Source organism: Panulirus ornatus, chromosome 7 (genome assembly GCF_036320965.1).
Source record: "Panulirus ornatus isolate Po-2019 chromosome 7, ASM3632096v1, whole genome shotgun sequence".
NCBI classification, from domain to species: Eukaryota; Metazoa; Arthropoda; class Malacostraca; order Decapoda; family Palinuridae; genus Panulirus; species Panulirus ornatus.
The window spans coordinates 2,402,920-2,423,950 of NC_092230.1; the positions used below are offsets into that span (position 1 = coordinate 2,402,920).

General features: G+C 41.4%; 1 protein-coding gene across 1 annotated transcript in view; it reads left to right on the forward strand.

Annotated features, from left to right (window-relative positions):
• Positions 1-21,031, forward strand: part of LOC139749652 (uncharacterized) — a 239,300-nt gene that overhangs the window by 72,078 nt on the left and 146,191 nt on the right. The window contains exon 11 of the mRNA XM_071663822.1: positions 18,585-18,722. Within this exon, the coding sequence (XP_071519923.1) occupies positions 18,585-18,722 (138 nt within the window). The remainder of the gene's footprint in view (positions 1-18,584; positions 18,723-21,031) is intronic.

Here is a 21,031-nt window from a genome sequence, read left to right on the forward strand (position 1 = left end):
ATATACATATATATATATATATATATATTTTTTCTTTCAAACTATTCGCCATTTCCCGCATTAGCGAGGTAGCGTTAAGAACAGAGGACTGGGCCTTGAGGGAATACCCTCACCTGGCCCAATTCTCTGTTCCTTCTTTTGGAAAATTAAAAAAAAAAAAAAAAAAAAACGAGAGGGGAGGATTTCCAGCCCCCCGCTCCCTCCCCTTTTAGTCGCCTTCCACGACACGCAGGGAATACGTGGGAAGTATTCTTTCTCCCCTATCCCCAGGGATCATATATATATATATATATATATATATATATATATATATATATATATATATATATATATATATATATTTTTTTTCTTTTTTTTTCATACTATTCGCCATTTTCCGCATTAGTGAGGTAGCGTTAAGAACAGAGGACTGGACCTTTGAGGGAATATCCTCATCTGGCCCCCTTCTCTGTGTATATATATATATATATATATATATATATATATATATATATATATATATATATATACACATACATACGCACATATACACACATACACACATATACATATATATACATATGAAAAATGTAAGAAATAATTTAGAAAACTGAAACTTCTAGCTTGAAATGAAATGAAAAAAAATGAATGTCACATAATGGTTCAACCTCTGGCTATGGAAAAGGGAAATGTATAATTTATTTACACAAACGTCAATAGTAGTTTTCATCAATTTAACCACTGTATCATTCTGCCTGGTCCACTTCTCTTATCATGAAACAGGAATATTGGCTTGTGATGTTTCTCAATTTTCTTCATTACACAAAGTACAACCATATCTTGGATACATGAGGGTAGGTAGTTGTATGTAGCATTTATGGATCCGGAGAAGGCATATGATAGAGTTGATAGAGATGCTCTGTGGAAGGTATTAAGAATATATGGTGTGGGAGGCAAGTTGTTAGAAGCAGTGAAAAGTTTTTATCGAGGATGTAAGGCATGTGTACGTGTAGGAAGAGAGGAAAGTGATTGGTTCTCAGTGAATGTAGGTTTGCAGCAGGGGTGTGTGATGTCTCCATGGTTGTTTAATTTGTTTATTGGTTGTTATGGGGGTTGTTAGGGAGGTGAATGCAAGAGTTTTGGAAAGAGGGGCAAGTATGAAGTCTGTTGTGGATGAGAGAGCTTGGGAAGTGAGTCAGTTGTTGTTCGCTGATGATACAGCGCTGGTGGCTGATTCATGTGAGAAACTGCAGAAGCTGGTGACTGAGTTTGGTAAAGTGTGTGAAAGAAGAAAGTTAAGAGTAAAAGGGAATAAGAGCAAGGTTATTAGGTACAGTAGGGTTGAGGGTCAAGTCAATTGGGAGGTAAGTTTGAATGGAGAAAAACTGGAGGAAGTAAAGTGTTTTAGATATCTGGGAGTGGATCTGTCAGCGGATGGAACCATGGAAGCGGAAGTGGATCATAGGGTGGGGGAGGGGCGAAAATCCTGGGAGCCTTGAAGAATGTGTGGAAGTCGAGAACATTATCTCGGAAAGCAAAAATTGGTATGTTTGAAGGAATAGTGGTTCCAACAATGTTGTATGGTTGCGAGGCGTGGGGTATGGATAGAGTTGTGCGCAGGAGGATGGATGTGCTGGAAATGAGATGTTTGAGGACAGTGCGTGGTGTGAGGTGGTTTGATCGAGTAAGTAACGTAAGGGTAAGAGAGATATGTGGAAATAAAAAGAGCGTGGTTTAGAGAGCATAAGAGGGTGTTTTGAAATGGTTTGGGCACATGGAGAGAATGAGTGAGGACAGATTGACCAAGAGGATATATGTGTTGGAGGTGGAGGGAACGGAAGTGGGAGACCAAATTGGAGGTGGAAAGATGGAGTGAAAAAGATTTTGAGTGATCGGGGCCTGAACATGCAGGAGGGTGAAAGGAGGGCAAGGAATAGAGTGAATTGGATTGATGTGGTATACCGGGGTTGGCGTGCTGTCAGTGGATTGAATCAGGGCATATGAAGCGTCTGAGGTAAACCATGGAAAGCTGTGTAGGTATGTATATATGCGTGTGTGGACGTGTATGTATATGCATGTGTATGGGGGTGGGTTGGGCCATTTCTTTCGTCTGTTTCCTTGCACTACCTCGCAAACGTGGGAGACAGTGACAAAAAAAAATATATATATATATATATATATATATATATATATATATATATATATATATATATACATATATATTTTTTTTTTTTTTTTGCTTTGTCGCTGTCTCCCGCGTTTGCGAGGTAGCGCAAGGAAACAGACGAAAGAAATGGCCCAACCCACCCCCATACACATGTACATACACACGTCCACACACGCAAATATACATACCTACACAGCTTTCCATGGTTTACCCCAGACGCTTCACATGCCTTGATTCAATCCAATGACAGCACGTCAGCCCCGGTATACCACATCGCTCCAATTCACTCTATTCCTTGCCCTCCTTTCACCCTCCTGCATGTTCAGGCCCCGATCACACAAAATCTTTTTCACTCCATCTTTCCACCTCCAATTTGGTCTCCCTCTTCTCCTCGTTCCCTCCACCTCCGACACATATATCCTCTTGGTCAATCTTTCCTCACTCATTCTCTCCATGTGCCCAAACCATTTCAAAACACCCTCTTCTGCTCTCTCAACCACGCTCTTTTTATTTCCACACATCTCTCTTACCCTTACATTACTTACTCGATTAAACCACCTCACACCACATATTATCCTCAAACATCTCATTTCCAGCACATCCACTCTCCTCCGCACAACTCTATCTATAGCCCACGCCTTGCAACCATACAACATTGTTGGAACCACTATTCCTTCAAACATACCCATTTTTGCTTTCCGAGATAATGTTCTTGACTTTCACACATTCTTCAAGGCTCCCAGAATTTTCACCCCCTCCCCCACCCTATGATTCACTTCCGCTTCCATGGTTCCATCCGCTGCCAAATCCACTCCCAGATATCTAAAACACTTCACTTCCTCCAGTTTGTCTCCATTCAAACTTACCTCCCAATTGACTTGACCCTCAACCCTACTGTACCTAATAACCTTGCTCTTATTCACATTTACTCTCAGCTTTCTTCTTTCACACACTTTACCAAACTCAGTCACCAGCTTCTGCAGTTTCTCACATGAATCAGCCACCAGCGCTGTATCATCAGCGAACAACAACTGACTCATTTCCCAAGCTCTCTCATCCACAACAGACTACATACTTGCCCCTCTCTCCAAAACTCTTGCATTCACCTCCCTAACAACCCCATCCATAAACAAATTAAACAACCATGGAGACATCACACACCCCTGCCGCAAACCTACATTCACTGAGAACCAATCACTTTCCTCTCTTCCTACACGTACACATACCTTACATCCTCGATAAAAACTTTTCACTGCTTCTAACAACTTGCCTCCCACACCATATATTCTTAATACCTTCCACAGAGCATCTCAATTAACTCTATCATATGCCTTCTCCAGATCCATAAATGCTACATACAAATCCATTTGCTTTTCTAAGTATTTCTCACATACATTCTTCAAAGCAAACACCTGATCCACACATCATCTACCACTTCTGAAACCACACTGCTCTTCCCCAATCTGATGCTCTGTACATCCCTTCACCCGCTCAATCAATACCCTTCCATATAATTTACCAGGAATACTCAACAAACTTATACCTCTCTAGTTTGAGCACTCACTCTTATCCCCTTTGCCTTTGTATAATGGCACTATGCAAGCATTCCGCCAATCCTCAGGCACCTCACCATGAGTCATACATACATTAAATAACCTTACCAACCAGTCAACAATACAGTCACCCCCTTTTTTAATAAATTCCACTGCAATACCATCCAAACCCACTGCCTTGCCGGCTTTCATCTTCCACAAAGCTTTTACTACCTCTTCCCTGTTTACCAAATCATTTTCCCTAACCCTCTCACTTTGCATACCACCTCGACCAAAACACCCTATATCTGCCAATCTGGTAATGAAAAGAGTGTGGTTGAGAGAGCAGAAGAGGGTGTTGTGAAATGGTTTGGTCACATGGAGAGAATGAGTGAGGAAAGACTGAGCAAGAGGATATGTGTGTCAGAGGTGGAGGGAACGAGGAGAAGTGGGAGACCAAATTGGAGGTGGAAAGATGGAGTGAAAAAGATTTTGAGTGATCGGGGCCTGAACATGCAGGAGGGTGAAAGGCGTGCAAGGAATTGAGTGAATTGGAACGATGTGGTATACCGGGGTTGACGTGCTGTCAATGGATTGTACCAGGGCATGTGAAGCGTCTGGGGTAAACCATGGAAAGTTGTGTGGGGCCTGGATGTGGAAAGGGAGCTGTGGTTTCGATGCATTATTACATGACAGCTAGAGACTGAGTGTGAACGAATGGGGCCTTTGTTGTCTTGTACTAGCGCTACCTCGCTCACATGAGGGGGGAGGGGGTTGTTATTCCATTTGTGGTGAGGTGTCAATGGGAATGAATAAAGGCAGACAGTATGAATTAAGTACAATGTGTATATAGTATATGTCTGTGTGTGGATAATATATTTATACATGAGATGTATAGTAGTATATTTGCGTGTGTGGACGGGGTATGTATATACATGTGTATGTGGGTGGTTTGGGCTATTCTTTTGTCTGTTTCCTGTGCTACCTCGCTAACGCGGGAGACCGACAAAACAAAATATATATATATATATATATATATAATATTATATATAATATATATAAATATATAAAATATAAATATATATAAAATAATATATATATTGAGGGTCAAGTCAATTGGACGTGAGTTTGATGGAGAAAAACTGGAGGAAGTGAAGTGTTTTAGATATCTGGGAGTGGATCTGGCAGCGGATGGAACCATGGAAGCGGAAGTGGATCATAGGGGGGGGGAGGGGCGAAAATTCGGGGGGCCTTGAAGAATGTGTGGAAGTCGAGAACATTATCTCGGAAAGCAAAAATGGGTATGTTTTGAAGGAATGTGGTGCCAACAATGTTGTATGGTTGCGAGGCGTGGGCTATGGATAGAGTTGTGCGCAGGAGGATGGATGTGCTGGAAAATGAGATGTTTGAGGACAATGTGTGGTGTGAGGTGGTTTGATCGAGTGAGTAACGTAAGGGTAAGAAGAGATGTGTGGAAAAAAAAGAGCGTGGTTGAAAGAGCAGAAGAGGGTGTTTTGAAGTGGTTTGGGCACATGGAGAGGATGAGTGAGGAAAGATTGACCAAGAGGATATATGTGTCGGAGGTGGAGGGAACAAGAAGAGGGAGACCAAATTGGAGGTGGAAAGATGGAGTGAAAAAGATTTTGTGTGATCGGGGCCTGAACATGCAGGAGGGTGAAAGGAGGGCAAGGAATAGAGTGAATTGGAGCGATGTGGTATACCGGGGCTGACGTGCTGTCAGTGGATTGAATCAAGGCATGTGAAGCGTCTGGGGTAAACCATGGAAAGCTGTGTAGGTATGTATATTTGCGTGTGTGGACGTATGTATATACATGTGTATGGGGGGGGGTTGGGCCATTTCTTTCGTCTGTTTCCTTGCGCTACCTCGCAAACGCGGGAGACAGCGACAAAGTATAAAAAAAAAAAAAATATACACATATATATATCCCTGGGGAAAGGGGATTAAGAATACTTCCCACGTATTCCCTGCGTGTCGTAGAAGGCGACTAAAAGGGGAGGGAGCGGGGGGCTGGAAATCCTCCCCTCTCATTTTTTTTTTAATTTTCCAAAAGAAGGAACAGAGGGGGCCAGGTGAGGATATTCCGAAAAAGGCCCAGTCCTCTGTTCTTAATGCTAACTCGCTAATGCGGGAAATGGCGAATAGTTTGAAAAAAAAAAATATATATATCCCATTTGCTCCCTTGTCTTACGCACTTTATTTACCTCCTTCCAGAACATCTTTTTATTCTCCCTAAAATATAATGATACTCTCTCACCCCAACTCTCATTTGCCCTCTTTTTCACCTCTTGCACCTTTCTCTTGACCTCCTGTCTCTTTCTTTTATATATCTCCCACTCAATTGCATTTTTTCCTTGCAAAAATCGTCCGAATGCCTCTCTCTTCTCTTTCACTAATAATCTTACTTCTTCATCCCACCACTCACTACCCTTTCTAATCAACCCACCTCCCACTCTTCTCATGCCACAAGCATCTTTTGTGCAATCCATCACTGATTCCCTAAATACATCCCATTCCTCCCCCACTCCCCTTACTTCCATTGTTCTCACCTTTTTCCATTCTGTACTCAGTCTCTCCTGGTACTTCCTCACACAAGTCTCCTTCCCAAGCTCACTTACTCTCACCACCCTCTTCACCCCAACATTCACTCTTCTTTTCTGAAAACCCATACAAATCTTCACCTTAGCCTCCACTAGATAATGATCAGACATCCCTCCAGTTGCACCTCTCAGCACATTAACATCCAAAAGTCTCTCTTTCACGTGCCTGTCAATTAACACGTAATCCAATAACGCTCTCTGGCCATCTCTCCTACTTACATACGTATACTTATGTATATCTCGCTTTTTAAACCAGGTATTCCCAATCACCAGTCCTTTTTCAGCACATAAATCTACAAGCTCTTCACCATTTCCATTTACAACACTGAACACCCCATGTATACCAATTATTCCCTCAACTGCCACATTACTTACCTTTGCATTCAAATCACCCATCACTATAACCCGGTCTCTTGCATCAAAACCACTAACACACTCATTCAGCTGCTCCCAAAACACTTGTCCCTCATGATCTTTCTTCTCATGCCCAGGTGCATATGCACCAATAATCACCCATCTCTCTCCATCAACTTTCAGTTTTACCCATATTAATCGAGAATTTACTTTCTTACACTCTATCACATACTCCCACAACTCCTGTTTCAGGAGTACTGCTACTCCTTCCCTTGCTCTTGTCCTCTCACTAACCCCTGACTTTACTCCCAAGACATTCCCAAACCACTCTTCCCCTTTACCTTTGAGCTTCGTTTCACTCAGAGCCAAAACATCCAGGTTCCTTTCCTCAAACATACTACCTATCTCTCCTTTTTTCACATCTTGGTTACATCCACACACATTTAGACACCCCAGTCTGAGGCTTCGAGGAGGATGAGCACTCCCCGCGTGACTCCTTCTTCTGTTTCCCATTTTAGAAAGTTAAAAAAATACAAGGAGGGGAGGATTTCTGGCCCCCGCTCCTGTCCCCTCTAGTCGCCTTCTACGACACGCGAGGAATGCGTGGGAAGTATTCTTTCACCCCTATCCCCAGGGATGATATACATATATATATATATATATATATTTTTTCTTTCAAACTATTCGCCATTTCCCGCATTAGCGAGGTAGCGTTAAGAACAGAGGACTGGGCCTTGAGGGAATACCCTCACCTGGCCCAATTCTCTGTTCCTTCTTTTGGAAAATTAAAAAAAAAAAAAAAAAAAAACGAGAGGGGAGGATTTCCAGCCCCCCGCTCCCTCCCCTTTTAGTCGCCTTCCACGACACGCAGGGAATACGTGGGAAGTATTCTTTCTCCCCTATCCCCAGGGATCATATATATATATATATATATATATATATATATATATATATATATATATATATATATATATATATTTTTTTTCTTTTTTTTTCATACTATTCGCCATTTTCCGCATTAGTGAGGTAGCGTTAAGAACAGAGGACTGGACCTTTGAGGGAATATCCTCATCTGGCCCCCTTCTCTGTGTATATATATATATATATATATATATATATATATATATATATATATATATACACATACATACGCACATATACACACATACACACATATACATATATATACATATGAAAAATGTAAGAAATAATTTAGAAAACTGAAACTTCTAGCTTGAAATGAAATGAAAAAAAATGAATGTCACATAATGGTTCAACCTCTGGCTATGGAAAAGGGAAATGTATAATTTATTTACACAAACGTCAATAGTAGTTTTCATCAATTTAACCACTGTATCATTCTGCCTGGTCCACTTCTCTTATCATGAAACAGGAATATTGGCTTGTGATGTTTCTCAATTTTCTTCATTACACAAAGTACAACCATATCTTGGATACATGAGGGTAGGTAGTTGTATGTAGCATTTATGGATCCAGAGAAGGCATATGATAGAGTTGATAGAGATGCTCTGTGGAAGGTATTAAGAATATATGGTGTGGGAGGCAAGTTGTTAGAAGCAGTGAAAAGTTTTTATCGAGGATGTAAGGCATGTGTACATGTAGGAAGAGAGGAAAGTGATTGGTTCTCAGTGAATGTAGGTTTGCAGCAGGGGTGTGTGATGTCTCCATGGTTGTTTGATTTGTTTATTGGTTGTTATGGGGGTTGTTAGGGAGGTGAATGCAAGAGTTTTGGAAAGAGGGGCAAGTATGAAGTCTGTTGGGGATGAGAGAGCTTGGGAAGTGAGTCAGTTGTTGTTCGCTGATGATACAGCGCTGGTGGCTGATTCATGTGAGAAACTGCAGAAGCTGGTGACTGAGTTTGGTAAAGTGTGTGAAAGAAGAAAGTTAAGAGTAAAACGGAATAAGAGCAAGGTTATTAGGTACAGTAGGGTTGAGGGTCAAGTCAATTGGGAGGTAAGTTTGAATGGAGAAAAACTGGAGGAAGTGAAGTGTTTTAGATATCTGGGAGTGGATCTGGCAGCGGATGGAACCATGGAAGCGGAAGTGGATCATAGGGTGGGGGAGGGGCGAAAATCCTGGGAGCCTTGAAGAATGTGTGGAAGTCGAGAACATTATCTCGGAAAGCAAAAATGGGTATGTTTGAAGGAATAGTGGTTCCAACAATGTTGTATGGTTGCGAGGCGTGGGGTATGGATAGAGTTGTGCGCAGGAGGATGGATGTGCTGGAAATGAGATGTTTGAGGACAATGTGTGGTGTGAGGTGGTTTGATCGAGTAAGTAACGTAAGGGTAAGAGAGATGTGTGGAAATAAAAAGAGCGTGGTTTAGAGAGCATAAGAGAGTGTTTTGAAATGGTTTGGGCACATGGAGGGAATGAGTGAGGACAGATTGACCAAGAGGATATATGTGTTGGAGGTGGAGGGAACGGAAGTGGGAGACCAAATTGGAGGTGGAAAGATGGAGTGAAAAAGATTTTGAGTGATCGGGGCCTGAACATGCAGGAGGGTGAAAGGAGGGCAAGGAATAGAGTGAATTGGATCGATGTGGTATACCGGGGTTGGCGTGCTGTCAGTGGATTGAATCAGGGCATATGAAGCGTCTGGGGTAAACCATGGAAAGCTGTGTAGGTATGTATATATGCGTGTGTGGACGTGTATGTATATGCATGTGTATGGGGGTGGGTTGGGCCATTTCTTTCGTCTGTTTCCTTGCACTACCTCGCAAACGTGGGAGACAGTGACAAAAAAAAATATATATATATATATATATATATATATATATATATATATATATATATATATATATATACATATATATTTTTTTTTTTTTTTTGCTTTGTCGCTGTCTCCCGCGTTTGCGAGGTAGCGCAAGGAAACAGACGAAAGAAATGGCCCAACCCACCCCCATACACATGTACATACACACGTCCACACACGCAAATATACATACCTACACAGCTTTCCATGGTTTACCCCAGACGCTTCACATGCCTTGATTCAATCCAATGACAGCACGTCAACCCCGGTATACCACATCGCTCCAATTCACTCTATTCCTTGCCCTCCTTTCACCCTCCTGCATGTTCAGGCCCCGATCACACAAAATCTTTTTCACTCCATCTTTGTACCTCCAATTTGGTCTCCCTCTTCTCCTCGTTCCCTCCACCTCCGACACATATATCCTCTTGGTCAATCTTTCCTCACTCATTCTCTCCATGTGCCCAAACCATTTCAAAACACCCTCTTCTGCTCTCTCAACCACGCTCTTTTTATTTCCACACATCTCTCTTACCCTTACATTACTTACTCGATTAAACCACCTCACACCACATATTATCCTCAAACATCTCATTTCCAGCACATCCACTCTCCTCCGCACAACTCTATCTATAGCCCACGCCTTGCAACCATACAACATTGTTGGAACCACTATTCCTTCAAACATACCCATTTTTGCTTTCAGAGATAATGTTCTCAACTTACAAACATTCTTCAAGGCTCCCAGAATTTTCACCCCCTCCCCCACCCTATGATTCACTTCCGCTTCCATGGTTCCATCCGCTGCCAAATCCACTCCCAGATATCTAAAACACTTCACTTCCTCCAGTTTTTCTCCATTCAAACTTACCTCCCAATTGACTTGACCCTCAACCCTACTGTACCTAATAACCTTGCTCTTATTCACATTTACTCTCAGCTTTCTTCTTTCACACACTTTACCAAACTCAGTCACCAGCTTCTGCAGTTTCTCACATGAATCAGCCACCAGCGCTGTATCATCAGCGAACAACAACTGACTCATTTCCCAAGCTCTCTCATCCACAACAGACTACATACTTGCCCCTCTCTCCAAAACTCTTGCATTCACCTCCCTAACAACCCCATCCATAAACAAATTAAACAACCATGGAGACATCACACACCCCTGCCGCAAACCTACATTCACTGAGAACCAATCACTTTCCTCTCTTCCTACACGTACACATACCTTACATCCTCGATAAAAACTTTTCACTGCTTCTAACAACTTGCCTCCCACACCATATATTCTTAATACCTTCCACAGAGCATCTCAATTAACTCTATCATATGCCTTCTCCAGATCCATAAATGCTACATACAAATCCATTTGCTTTTCTAAGTATTTCTCACATACATTCTTCAAAGCAAACACCTGATCCACACATCATCTACCACTTCTGAAACCACACTGCTCTTCCCCAATCTGATGCTCTGTACATCCCTTCACCCGCTCAATCAATACCCTTCCATATAATTTACCAGGAATACTCAACAAACTTATACCTCTCTAGTTTGAGCACTCACTCTTATCCCCTTTGCCTTTGTATAATGGCACTATGCAAGCATTCCGCCAATCCTCAGGCACCTCACCATGAGTCATACATACATTAAATAACCTTACCAACCAGTCAACAATACAGTCACCCCCTTTTTTAATAAATTCCACTGCAATACCATCCAAACCCACTGCCTTGCCGGCTTTCATCTTCCACAAAGCTTTTACTACCTCTTCCCTGTTTACCAAATCATTTTCCCTAACCCTCTCACTTTGCATACCACCTCGACCAAAACACCCTATATCTGCCAATCTGGTAATAAAAAGAGTGTGGTTGAGAGAGCAGAAGAGGGTGTTGTGAAATGGTTTGGTCACATGGAGGGAATGAGTGAGGAAAGACTGAGCAAGAGGATATGTGTGTCAGAGGTGGAGGGAACGAGGAGAAGTGGGAGACCAAATTGGAGGTGGAAAGATGGAGTGAAAAAGATTTCGAGTGATCGGGGCCTGAACATGCAGGAGGGTGAAAGGCGTGCAAGGAATAGAGTGAATTGGAACGATGTGGTATACCGGGGTTGACGTGCTGTCAATGGATTGTACCAGGGCATGTGAAGCATCTGGGGTAAACCATGGAAAGTTGTGTGGGGCCTGGATGTGGAAAGGGAGCTGTGGTTTCGATGCATTATTACATGACAGCTAGAGACTGAGTGTGAACGAATGGGGCCTTTGTTGTCTTGTACTAGCGCTACCTCGCTCACATGAGGGGGGAGGGGGTTGTTATTCCATTTGTGGTGAGGTGTCAATGGGAATGAATAAAGGCAGACTATGAATTATGTACATGTGTATATATGTATATGTCTGTGTGTGTATATATATTTATACATTGAGATGTATAGGTATGTATATTTGCGTGTGTGGACGTGTATGTATATACATGTGTATGTGGGTGGTTTGGGCTATTCTTTTGTCTGTTTCCTTGTGCTACCTCGCTAACGCGGGAGACCGACAAAACAATATATATATATATATATATATATATATATATATATATATATATATATATATATATATATATATATATATTGAGGGTCAAGTCAATTGGGAGGTGAGTTTGAATGGAGAAAAACTGGAGGAAGTGAAGTGTTTTAGATATCTGGGAGTGGATCTGGCAGCAGATGGAACCATGGAAGCGGAAGTGGATCATAGGGTGGGGGAGGGGGCGAAAATTCTGGGGGCCTTGAAGAATGTGTGGAAGTCGAGAACATTATCTCGGAAAGCAAAAATGGGTATGTTTGAAGGAATAGTGGTTCCAACAATGTTGTATGGTTGCGAGGCGTGGGCTATGGATAGAGTTGTGCGCAGGAGGATGGATGTGCTGGAAATGAGATGTTTGAGGACAATGTGTGGGGTGGGGTGGTTTGATCGAGTGAGTAACGTAAGGGTAAGAGAGATGTGTGGAAATAAAAAGAGCGTGGTTGAGAGAGCAGAAGAGGGTGTTTTGAAGTGGTTTGGGCTCATGGAGAGAATGAGTGAGGAAAGATTGACCAAGAGGATATATGTGTCGGAGGTGGAGGGAACGAGGACAAGAGGGAGACCAAATTGGAGGTGGAAAGATGGAGTGAAAAAGATTTTGTGTGATCGGGGCCTGAACATGCTGGAGGGTGAAAGGAGGGCAAGGAATAGAGTGAATTGGAGCGATGTGGTATACCGGGGTTGACGTGCTGTCAGTGGATTGAATCAAGGCATGTGAAGCGTCTGGGGTAAACCATGGAAAGCTGTGTAGGTATGTATATTTGCGTGTGTGGACGTATGTATATACATGTGTATGGGGGGGGTTGGGCCATTTCTTTCGTCTGTTTCCTTGCGCTACCTCGCAAACGCGGGAGACAGCGACAAAGTATAATAAAATAAATAAATAAATATATATATGTGTATATATATGTATGTATGTATATATAAACGCCCATACACGTAAGTATACATACATATACATATCAACGTATACATACATATACATACACAGACGCATACATATATACACATGTATATGACATACTTGCTGCCTTCATCTATTCCTGTCGCTACCCCGCCACACAGGAAACTGCCCTCCCTCCCCCCCAACAGTGAGGTAGCGCCAGGAAAAGACAAAAAAAGGCCACATTTGCTCACACCCAGTCTCTAGCTGTCAAGTGTAATGCACCAAACCACAGCTCCCTTTCCTCATCCAGGCCCCTCAGACCTTTCCTAAGTTTACCCCAGATGCTTCACATGCCCTGGTTCAGTCCATTGACAGCATGTCAATCCCGATATACCACATTGTTCCCATTCACTCTATTCCTTGCATGCCTTTCACCCTCCTGTTTGTTCAGGCCCTGATCGTTCAAAATCTTTTTCACTCCATCCTTCCACCTCCAATTTGGTCTCCCGCTTCTCCTTGTTCCCCCAACCTCTGACACATATATCCTCTTTGTCATGGATTTGTTATGGATTTTCCTATTTTTTGGATATAATTCTTGTTTCTTTGAGTTCAAGCTCTGATTTTTATTCTTTAGTCATAAGAATCCTGGTTTAGATATCATTTGATAATTCCCTGCATTGATGATTGAGGAACCATATTACTTCCCATGGAACATTTAGAATTATTATTCACCCTCAGTATTATACTTATGTGGCACTGGAATGTGAAGTAACAAATAAGTAAAATGATCACAGAATGCCCATTATGTTGCATTTTTAAGCCAGTATATGAACACTCTCTCATCTGTATATGAACACTGTCATCTGTATAAGAACACTCTGTCATCTGTTTACACTGAAAATTATAACTTAACATAGGTATGTAATCAACAAATAAGTGAAATGGTTTTATGAACCTCCATAATTAACTGGTTACTCTTGTTGAGCTTGATGCATTTATGGGCCACCTGGAGTTGAGTGCATTTTTTGAAATCCTGGCTTTGGCTGTCCGTCCACTGCCAACCTAGCTATTTATCTTCATCCTCATTAAGAAGTTGGTGGATAAAATGATTGCCTGGTTTAGACTAACATGGGAAACATCAGTCAAGAGGGAAAGTAAGCCAAAAGTGCAGTGTAGGGTAAGTGGGTCAAGTTTTGAAGTTAGCCTGAGAAATTTTATAAGACTGACTGCTTTTGAGCCATCTCTGTCAAGCATGGATGCAGAGCTAGAACCACCCCGGATTTGTGATGAGTATTTCGTACAAGGATGGACCAGTTCTTTGTATAAATGAAGCAACTTTTTGTAAGAAATGAAATTACAACTTCTGAACAGGACTCCCACTTCCTTAGAGGCAGATTTAGCTATTTCAGAAAAGTGGCATTTCCAGGAAAGAGTGGATGTTTCAGTAACGCCAAGTATTTTCACTGAGTTACGAGGCAAGAATTCCAGAACAATTAAAGGAAAGAGGAAAGTTGTGAGGAATTTTTAACAGAGAGATGGTTAGACACTGGATTTTGTTTTTAAACTTAACCATATTTCATCAACCCTACTGAGATATCCTGTCCAAATTGAGTTTATTGAGGAAGCTGTGTTGAGAAGAGATGCAGATTGAATGTGAGAAGGAGCAGAATTGAAGGATGTGAGTGAGAGAAGGAGCAGAATTAAAGGATGTGAGTGAGAGAAGGAGCAGAATTAAGGGATCTGAGTGAGAGAAGGAGCAGATTTGAAGGGTATGGAGGAATGCAATGTTGAGTCATCAACATACAAGTTCATTTGGTTATTTGTGGAAGAGAGGAGACCTTTAACAAAAAGGAGGAAAAGTATAAGTGACAGGACAGAACCCTGAGGGACACTGCTGTTGGTGGAGAAAGGCATAGAGGCTGATCCAGCAACAACCACAGAGATAGATCAGCCAGAGAGTAAGCTAGTTGTAAAAGAGCAAAGTGAGTTAGGGAAGCTTTGGATATGTTGAGGTCAACTACATAGGATTCCCTAGAATACTTTGGGGATGATAACCAGGTATTAGTGTGATAGGAAAGAATATCACCAGTGGATCTCACCTTATGGAAGTCATGCTGGTGATCAGATAGAAGACTGTGAGATTCAAGATGTTTGAGGACATAGGAGTTGAGGAGGGACTCAAAGACTTTGGAAATGATAGATGACAAAGCAGTGGGATGATAGAAGGGTTAGAATGGTCAGCCTTCTTAAGATGGGATATACCAGTGCATGTTTCTGAGAAGAAGCCCTGACCACTCAAAATCTTTTTCAATCTGTCCTTTCATCTCCAGATTGGTTTCCTTTTTCTCCTTTTTCTCTTCACTTCTGATACTTGTATCTTCTCTGTCAACCTTTCCTCACTCATTCTCTCCTTATGTCTGTACTATTTCAGCACAGCCTCATCAGCTCTCTCACCCACATTCTTTTTATTACCAAACTTCTCTCTAAGCCTTTCATTACTTACTCAGTCTAACCATCAGACACCACATTTTGTCCTCAAGCATTTCCTTTCCAACACATCTACACATCGAATCAGTGAGGAAGCACCAGGAAACAGACGAAGAAAGGCCACATCCACTCACATCCATAATTGCACTGTCATGTGTAAGACACCAAAATCACAACCCCCTATCCATACCCATACCCTACAGACCTTTCCATGGTTTACCTAGGACATTTCAGATACCATGGTTCAGGCCATTGACAGCACATTGACCCCAGTATACTGCAATCTTCCAATTCACTCTATTCCATGCATTCCTCTTACCCTCCTGCATGTTCAGGCCCCATTTGCCCAAAATCTTTTTCGGTTCATCCTTCCATCTCCAATTTGGTCTCCCCATTTTCCTAGTACCTTCCACTTCTAACACATATATCTTTCCATATGTCCAAACCATTTCAACACACCCTCTTCTGCTCTCTCAACCACACTCTTCTTATTACCACACATCTCTCTTACCCTCTCATTACTTGGTCAAACCACCTCACACTACATATTGTCCTCATACATTTCATTTCCAATGCATGCAATCTCCTCTGCACAACCCTGTCTATAGCACATGCTTTGCATCCATATAATATTATTGGAACTACTATTCCTTTAAACATATCCACTTTTGCCCTCCCAGATAATTTTCTCTCTTTCCACGCATTCTTTAGCACTCCCAGAACCTTCTCCCTTATACGGTCCTTAAATTCCAGCTCTTTACATTTATTACTCTAAACCATTTACTACTAATCCATCAACATTTGCAAACATTACTTTCAGTCATACATTAGCTTCACCTAACATTCCTGACCTTTATGCAATGCTGACAGGAATGTTCTGTCCTCTTCCCTCATTTTGTGTTTCCCTCTTCTTGCTGTTTGACTGTATCTTTTGTTTTTCTCTCTCAGTCTTACCACATTTGATGATTACCCCCAGAATCCCACTGTGTTTTTAAGTTTCTATGCCTGCCTAAATATTTCCAGCCATGATGACTCCAAAGCAAACATAACCATAACATATCATAACATAACCATAATAGGTTGTCCCTTTTTCCTGATTATAGCCACAATTTCTTTCTTTGAAATTACATGTCATTTCTGTAACCTTCAGTAATCTTTTAGTTATAATACTTTCTTTCTTTCCCCTTTCCTCTCTGTCTGATGTATGATTTCCATCCAGTTGAAAAAAGAGTTAAAGATTTGTGCTTATGAGCCTCTTGGAATACTAATCTCTAATTTTGGTGCCATTCACTCTATGGCTGAGACCTAGTTTTGATTTATCAACCTCTATGATGTATTACACGAGCACCCACTCTGTTACTTCATTTAGAACACCAAATTTAGTTAGTTTGAAATAAAGAACTTTGACTAGTACTAATGCAAATATTTTTAGTGATAAAAATGTTCCTACATATACTTTTGTAATGGATTTAACTTCTAAATAATATGCTAATAGTACATATGCAATTATATGTTTGTATGGTATGGGGAGAGAGTTGTACTGTCATGAAGCCCAATCTCTTAAACTTACTTTACCTCTGCCAATATTTTGCCATGAGACAGGATTAGTTTGTAGTGATCACAGCAGTGGAATTTAGTTAAAAATAGAATCATATTAGATACACATTTTCGAATGGTATGTGCAAGATGGAGAGAATATATTTTTGTGGCTCAGTGGGCCACCATCATTAAGTCTTCCAATACTTTGGTGGTAGTACCTCCCTGGTAGATGGTTGCCTGCTACCTATCACCTGTGATAGAATACTTTTCTTCAACATTCTGCAAAGCATACTTCAAATTGAAGTGTAGTATGCTTAGTATTAATACTTTTAGTCTGAAGTCACTACTTGAAAAATTCCATGAAGTTTGTGTTGTGCTGCTTGGGAAAAAAAACCCATAAGTAAGATAGTCATGGATATATTTAGCCACAATGCCACTCACCAGCCTCTTCCCTCAACCATTCAAATCCTTACTAGACTGACATAGAGTTAATTATTGTGCTTTTTAGGTTATGCATAATATACCGAGGCTCCTACAAAGGGGCCTCTGCAAACAATGCACTAGACTTGCCCTCTGCCAGTGGCCTGTTAAGCGTGAGACGCTAAAGGCTAAGAAGCAGCACTGGAGTTCTTTACTTATGGAGACACTGTTGCCTTGGCCATCCCTTCAAGGGAGCTCTAATTGAATTTCATTTTTTTTTACTGGGTAGGGTTCTCTCTGATGACTTGTGCTGTGAAATCTGGTCTAGGTAGAGTAGGAAGAACAAATGCTGAAACTCCGTATTGCCTCACTTCATGCTCTCAGTGGCTTGGAAAAGATGTATAAACAAATTTTTCACATTTGTGCATGAATAACCTTTTAGATATACAGGCTTACAGATCCAGCCTAGTTTATGCCATTGAATTAGAATTTCTTTCAAGGTTAAATCACTCATTACTCTTAGCCAAATTATTGTAATTGAAGTGATGATAGAATATCTGCAACCATGAAATCATCTGCTGCTTCATTAATGATTATGATTTTCTGCTGCTGCTTACCTTGTGCTAGCTTCCATTTTTTTTTTAAGTAAATCAAGAGTAAAGTCTAAACTGACATGTAGGCAGCTAGGGGATTGTTGAAAGCAGAGCTAGCAGCTTATCTATGTTCTGGTTTGGGAAAGTTTTTCATTTTTATCCTTTTGGGTGCATTTAGTGTTTGAAAAGTGTTCAGTGAACACACAAAAGTTATCAGATTGAAAGCTTACAACCATGTAATATGGAGAAGAAAACATTTCATGCAGTGAAACTGTCTTTACTTATATTCAGACTGTATTGTCCCTGTAGCTCCTGTCTTGAACTGATACTCCTTGAGTTTGTTATTCCATCTGATCTGTGGTTGTCTCAGCATTTTTAGAATGTAGTTATGATGATAATTGTTATTCTAGACAAGTATTTGGAAAACTGAAGGAATTCAAATATTTTAACAGTTATAAATGGGACATGTTAGTATAAACAGAAGAAATGCTTTTTATGAAATGGACTAAATCTTACAAAACAATATCATCTTAGTCAAGGATGTTTATAGTTACTTCAGCATTTCAGGTTTTGAGTGGATATATTGCTTATTTATGCTTTTACCTTGGCATGTTTAGTTAGTCCTTGCAAAGTCATCCATGCTGTCTAGTCTCCTCCTAACAGATGTAGATGAGTGCGCAGAAGAACTGCATGGATGTGACCCAGAGGAGGAGACTTGTAGGAACACTGCTGGAGCATATGAATGTGATGTGAAATGTGATGAAGGCTTTCTTTTCAGCCATGCCCTCCAAACCTGTGTTGGTGAGTATGAGTTCACTTAATTTAAGTAACAGTGGCAACTATGATACTCTTTGCACCTGTTGACTATACAAGGAAAGCTTTAGATGTAATGCAGCTGATATTTATTCCAAACTCCTATATCATTGGAATGTAGTACTGCAAACAGTATTAAAGATTTTTTACATTATTACATCACATTTATGATTGTAGTGAATCTTTAGGAAAATGTAAGGTTTTAGATTTCAGTGACATTAATTGGAATATACATGCTTCTTAAACATACATGCTGAATGACAGGTTGGGCACCATATCACTGTGGATGTATAGAAAATGCTATTATGTCTGTTATAATCATTCTAGACACAAAGAAATTAATAAACAATATCTTGGGTCCAACTTGGCTTCCTACAATGATGTTGAAGCTGGTGTACCTGGATAGGACCCTGCACACCACTGCATATTGTAGGGTAGTTTAGGACAGCACAGTGGCCATTTTGAGGTGGTGCCAGTTTTGGATGGACAAATGGCCACTTTCATCGAGTTGCAATGTATACTGACAGCACCCATACATCTCAACCACCAACCCCATACTGTCCCAGAGCTTGGTGTTAGGGTCTTGGATATGCACTGACAGACCATCCTGAAGGGAAAGTTGATGATGCTTCCCCTTGTCATACTTTTGTGAGATGCACATGTTCTTTTTAGCTGCATGTATCTCATAGGTGTTCATAGTCTTCTTTCAATGTTAATACACCTCATGATACTGTTTGCCCATCAGGACCATATCCTGCAGTTGTCTGCCCATGGCCAGTTAGGTAGGAGATTTCTCATCTCCTTGCATAGGCATGTTGTGTTACTACAGGAGTGCTTGTACCACCCTGTTGGAGTGTAAGCTGCCTCCTAGTTTGATGTTGTCACACATGATACATTTTGCCATCTGCTCACGTGCTGCTGCCCACCCATTTGACTTTGGGTAATGGGATGAAGACAGACATACCTGTATGCTTCATTTCTTAAAAAGAGGCATTCAGCTCCTCACTGGCCAAGTTGGTACCAGTATCTGTTGATATTTCCTTTGGGCCCTCCCTCTTGGCAAAGTACCCCAGGAGTTTTGAATCAATTTGCCTGATGTTATGTTGCTAGGGAGGTGAGCCAAGCATTTCTGGTGTGTCAGTTGATTGACATGTATTAGGTACATCCCACTGTTCAACTGGAAAAGATCTGCACTGTTTGTTGAAAGGGGTATTCTGGCAGGGCCTTCTAGACATTTGGCTTAGGATGCTGCAATGGGATGTGGACCTTGCTGTTGATGTAGGACAAGCAATGATATTGAATGCCTTAAAAACACAGTGTGCCTTGCCCTCCAAAGCCTATAGTTGAGGCCCTTATGAACTTTGTGCAGGTTGGCAGCAACCTGTTGATGTAAATGACTTGGGGATCACCTGTCAAATGCACCCAAGTTCATAGGTGTATGATAACAGGCCAACTCCTGGAGTGTAATTTGGCCAGTGTTGATTTGCAACTTTACCTAGGAGCAGTTGATACTCATGGTCTTGCATAGCTGCCTCCTTGACTGTGCCTGTTGTCCATCACAATACTCATCTTGTTCCTTAGAACTACCACAACAGCATACACTATTACAAGGGTTGAAGTCATTGTCCTCCTCTATATCCTTTGTGTCTGGGTCAGCGTAGAGTGCAGGGTTTCAAGAGTGTATGTCAGCAGTACTGTTTGTCTTCCCTAGCAGGTACTGACATGAAACCTGAACTGGGTTTTATTGTCCTTTAGCCTGAATAGATGAGGGTTGGCAATATCCATGAGCTACCTGTCACCAATAATTTTCACCAGAGTACGGTGGTCAGTACTAAGGAGCAGGTTAGGGCAGCCTAGCAAGAGCAACCTTACCTTATAGAGGCACCACACCACTGCCAGAGCTTCTTCCACCAAAGCATAACCAAGCTGCCACACAGTGTCAGGCACCACCGACCTCTGCAGCAGAAGGGAGTGTCTGCTGACTCACAGGAACGTTATTGTTACTTTATCACAAATCAAATGCACTCCCTGACCTAGTCTGTGTACTTACTGTCAGCCTGGATTTGTCATAATAAACCAAGCCAATCTTGGACAGTTGGCAGAGTGCCATGGTCTGAACAAACTTCTGCTGCAGTTGTTCATCTAAGCATACTTTTTTGCCTATTAGTTTCATCAATGCTTCTCCGAATGGTTCCATGACTGGGGCCATAGCTGAGAGAGGAGCTAACTGGTTCACCAAACCGTACCAAGAGAGGGCATTGATCATGGTAGGTTGTGCAGGCATAGGAAAGTCCTTG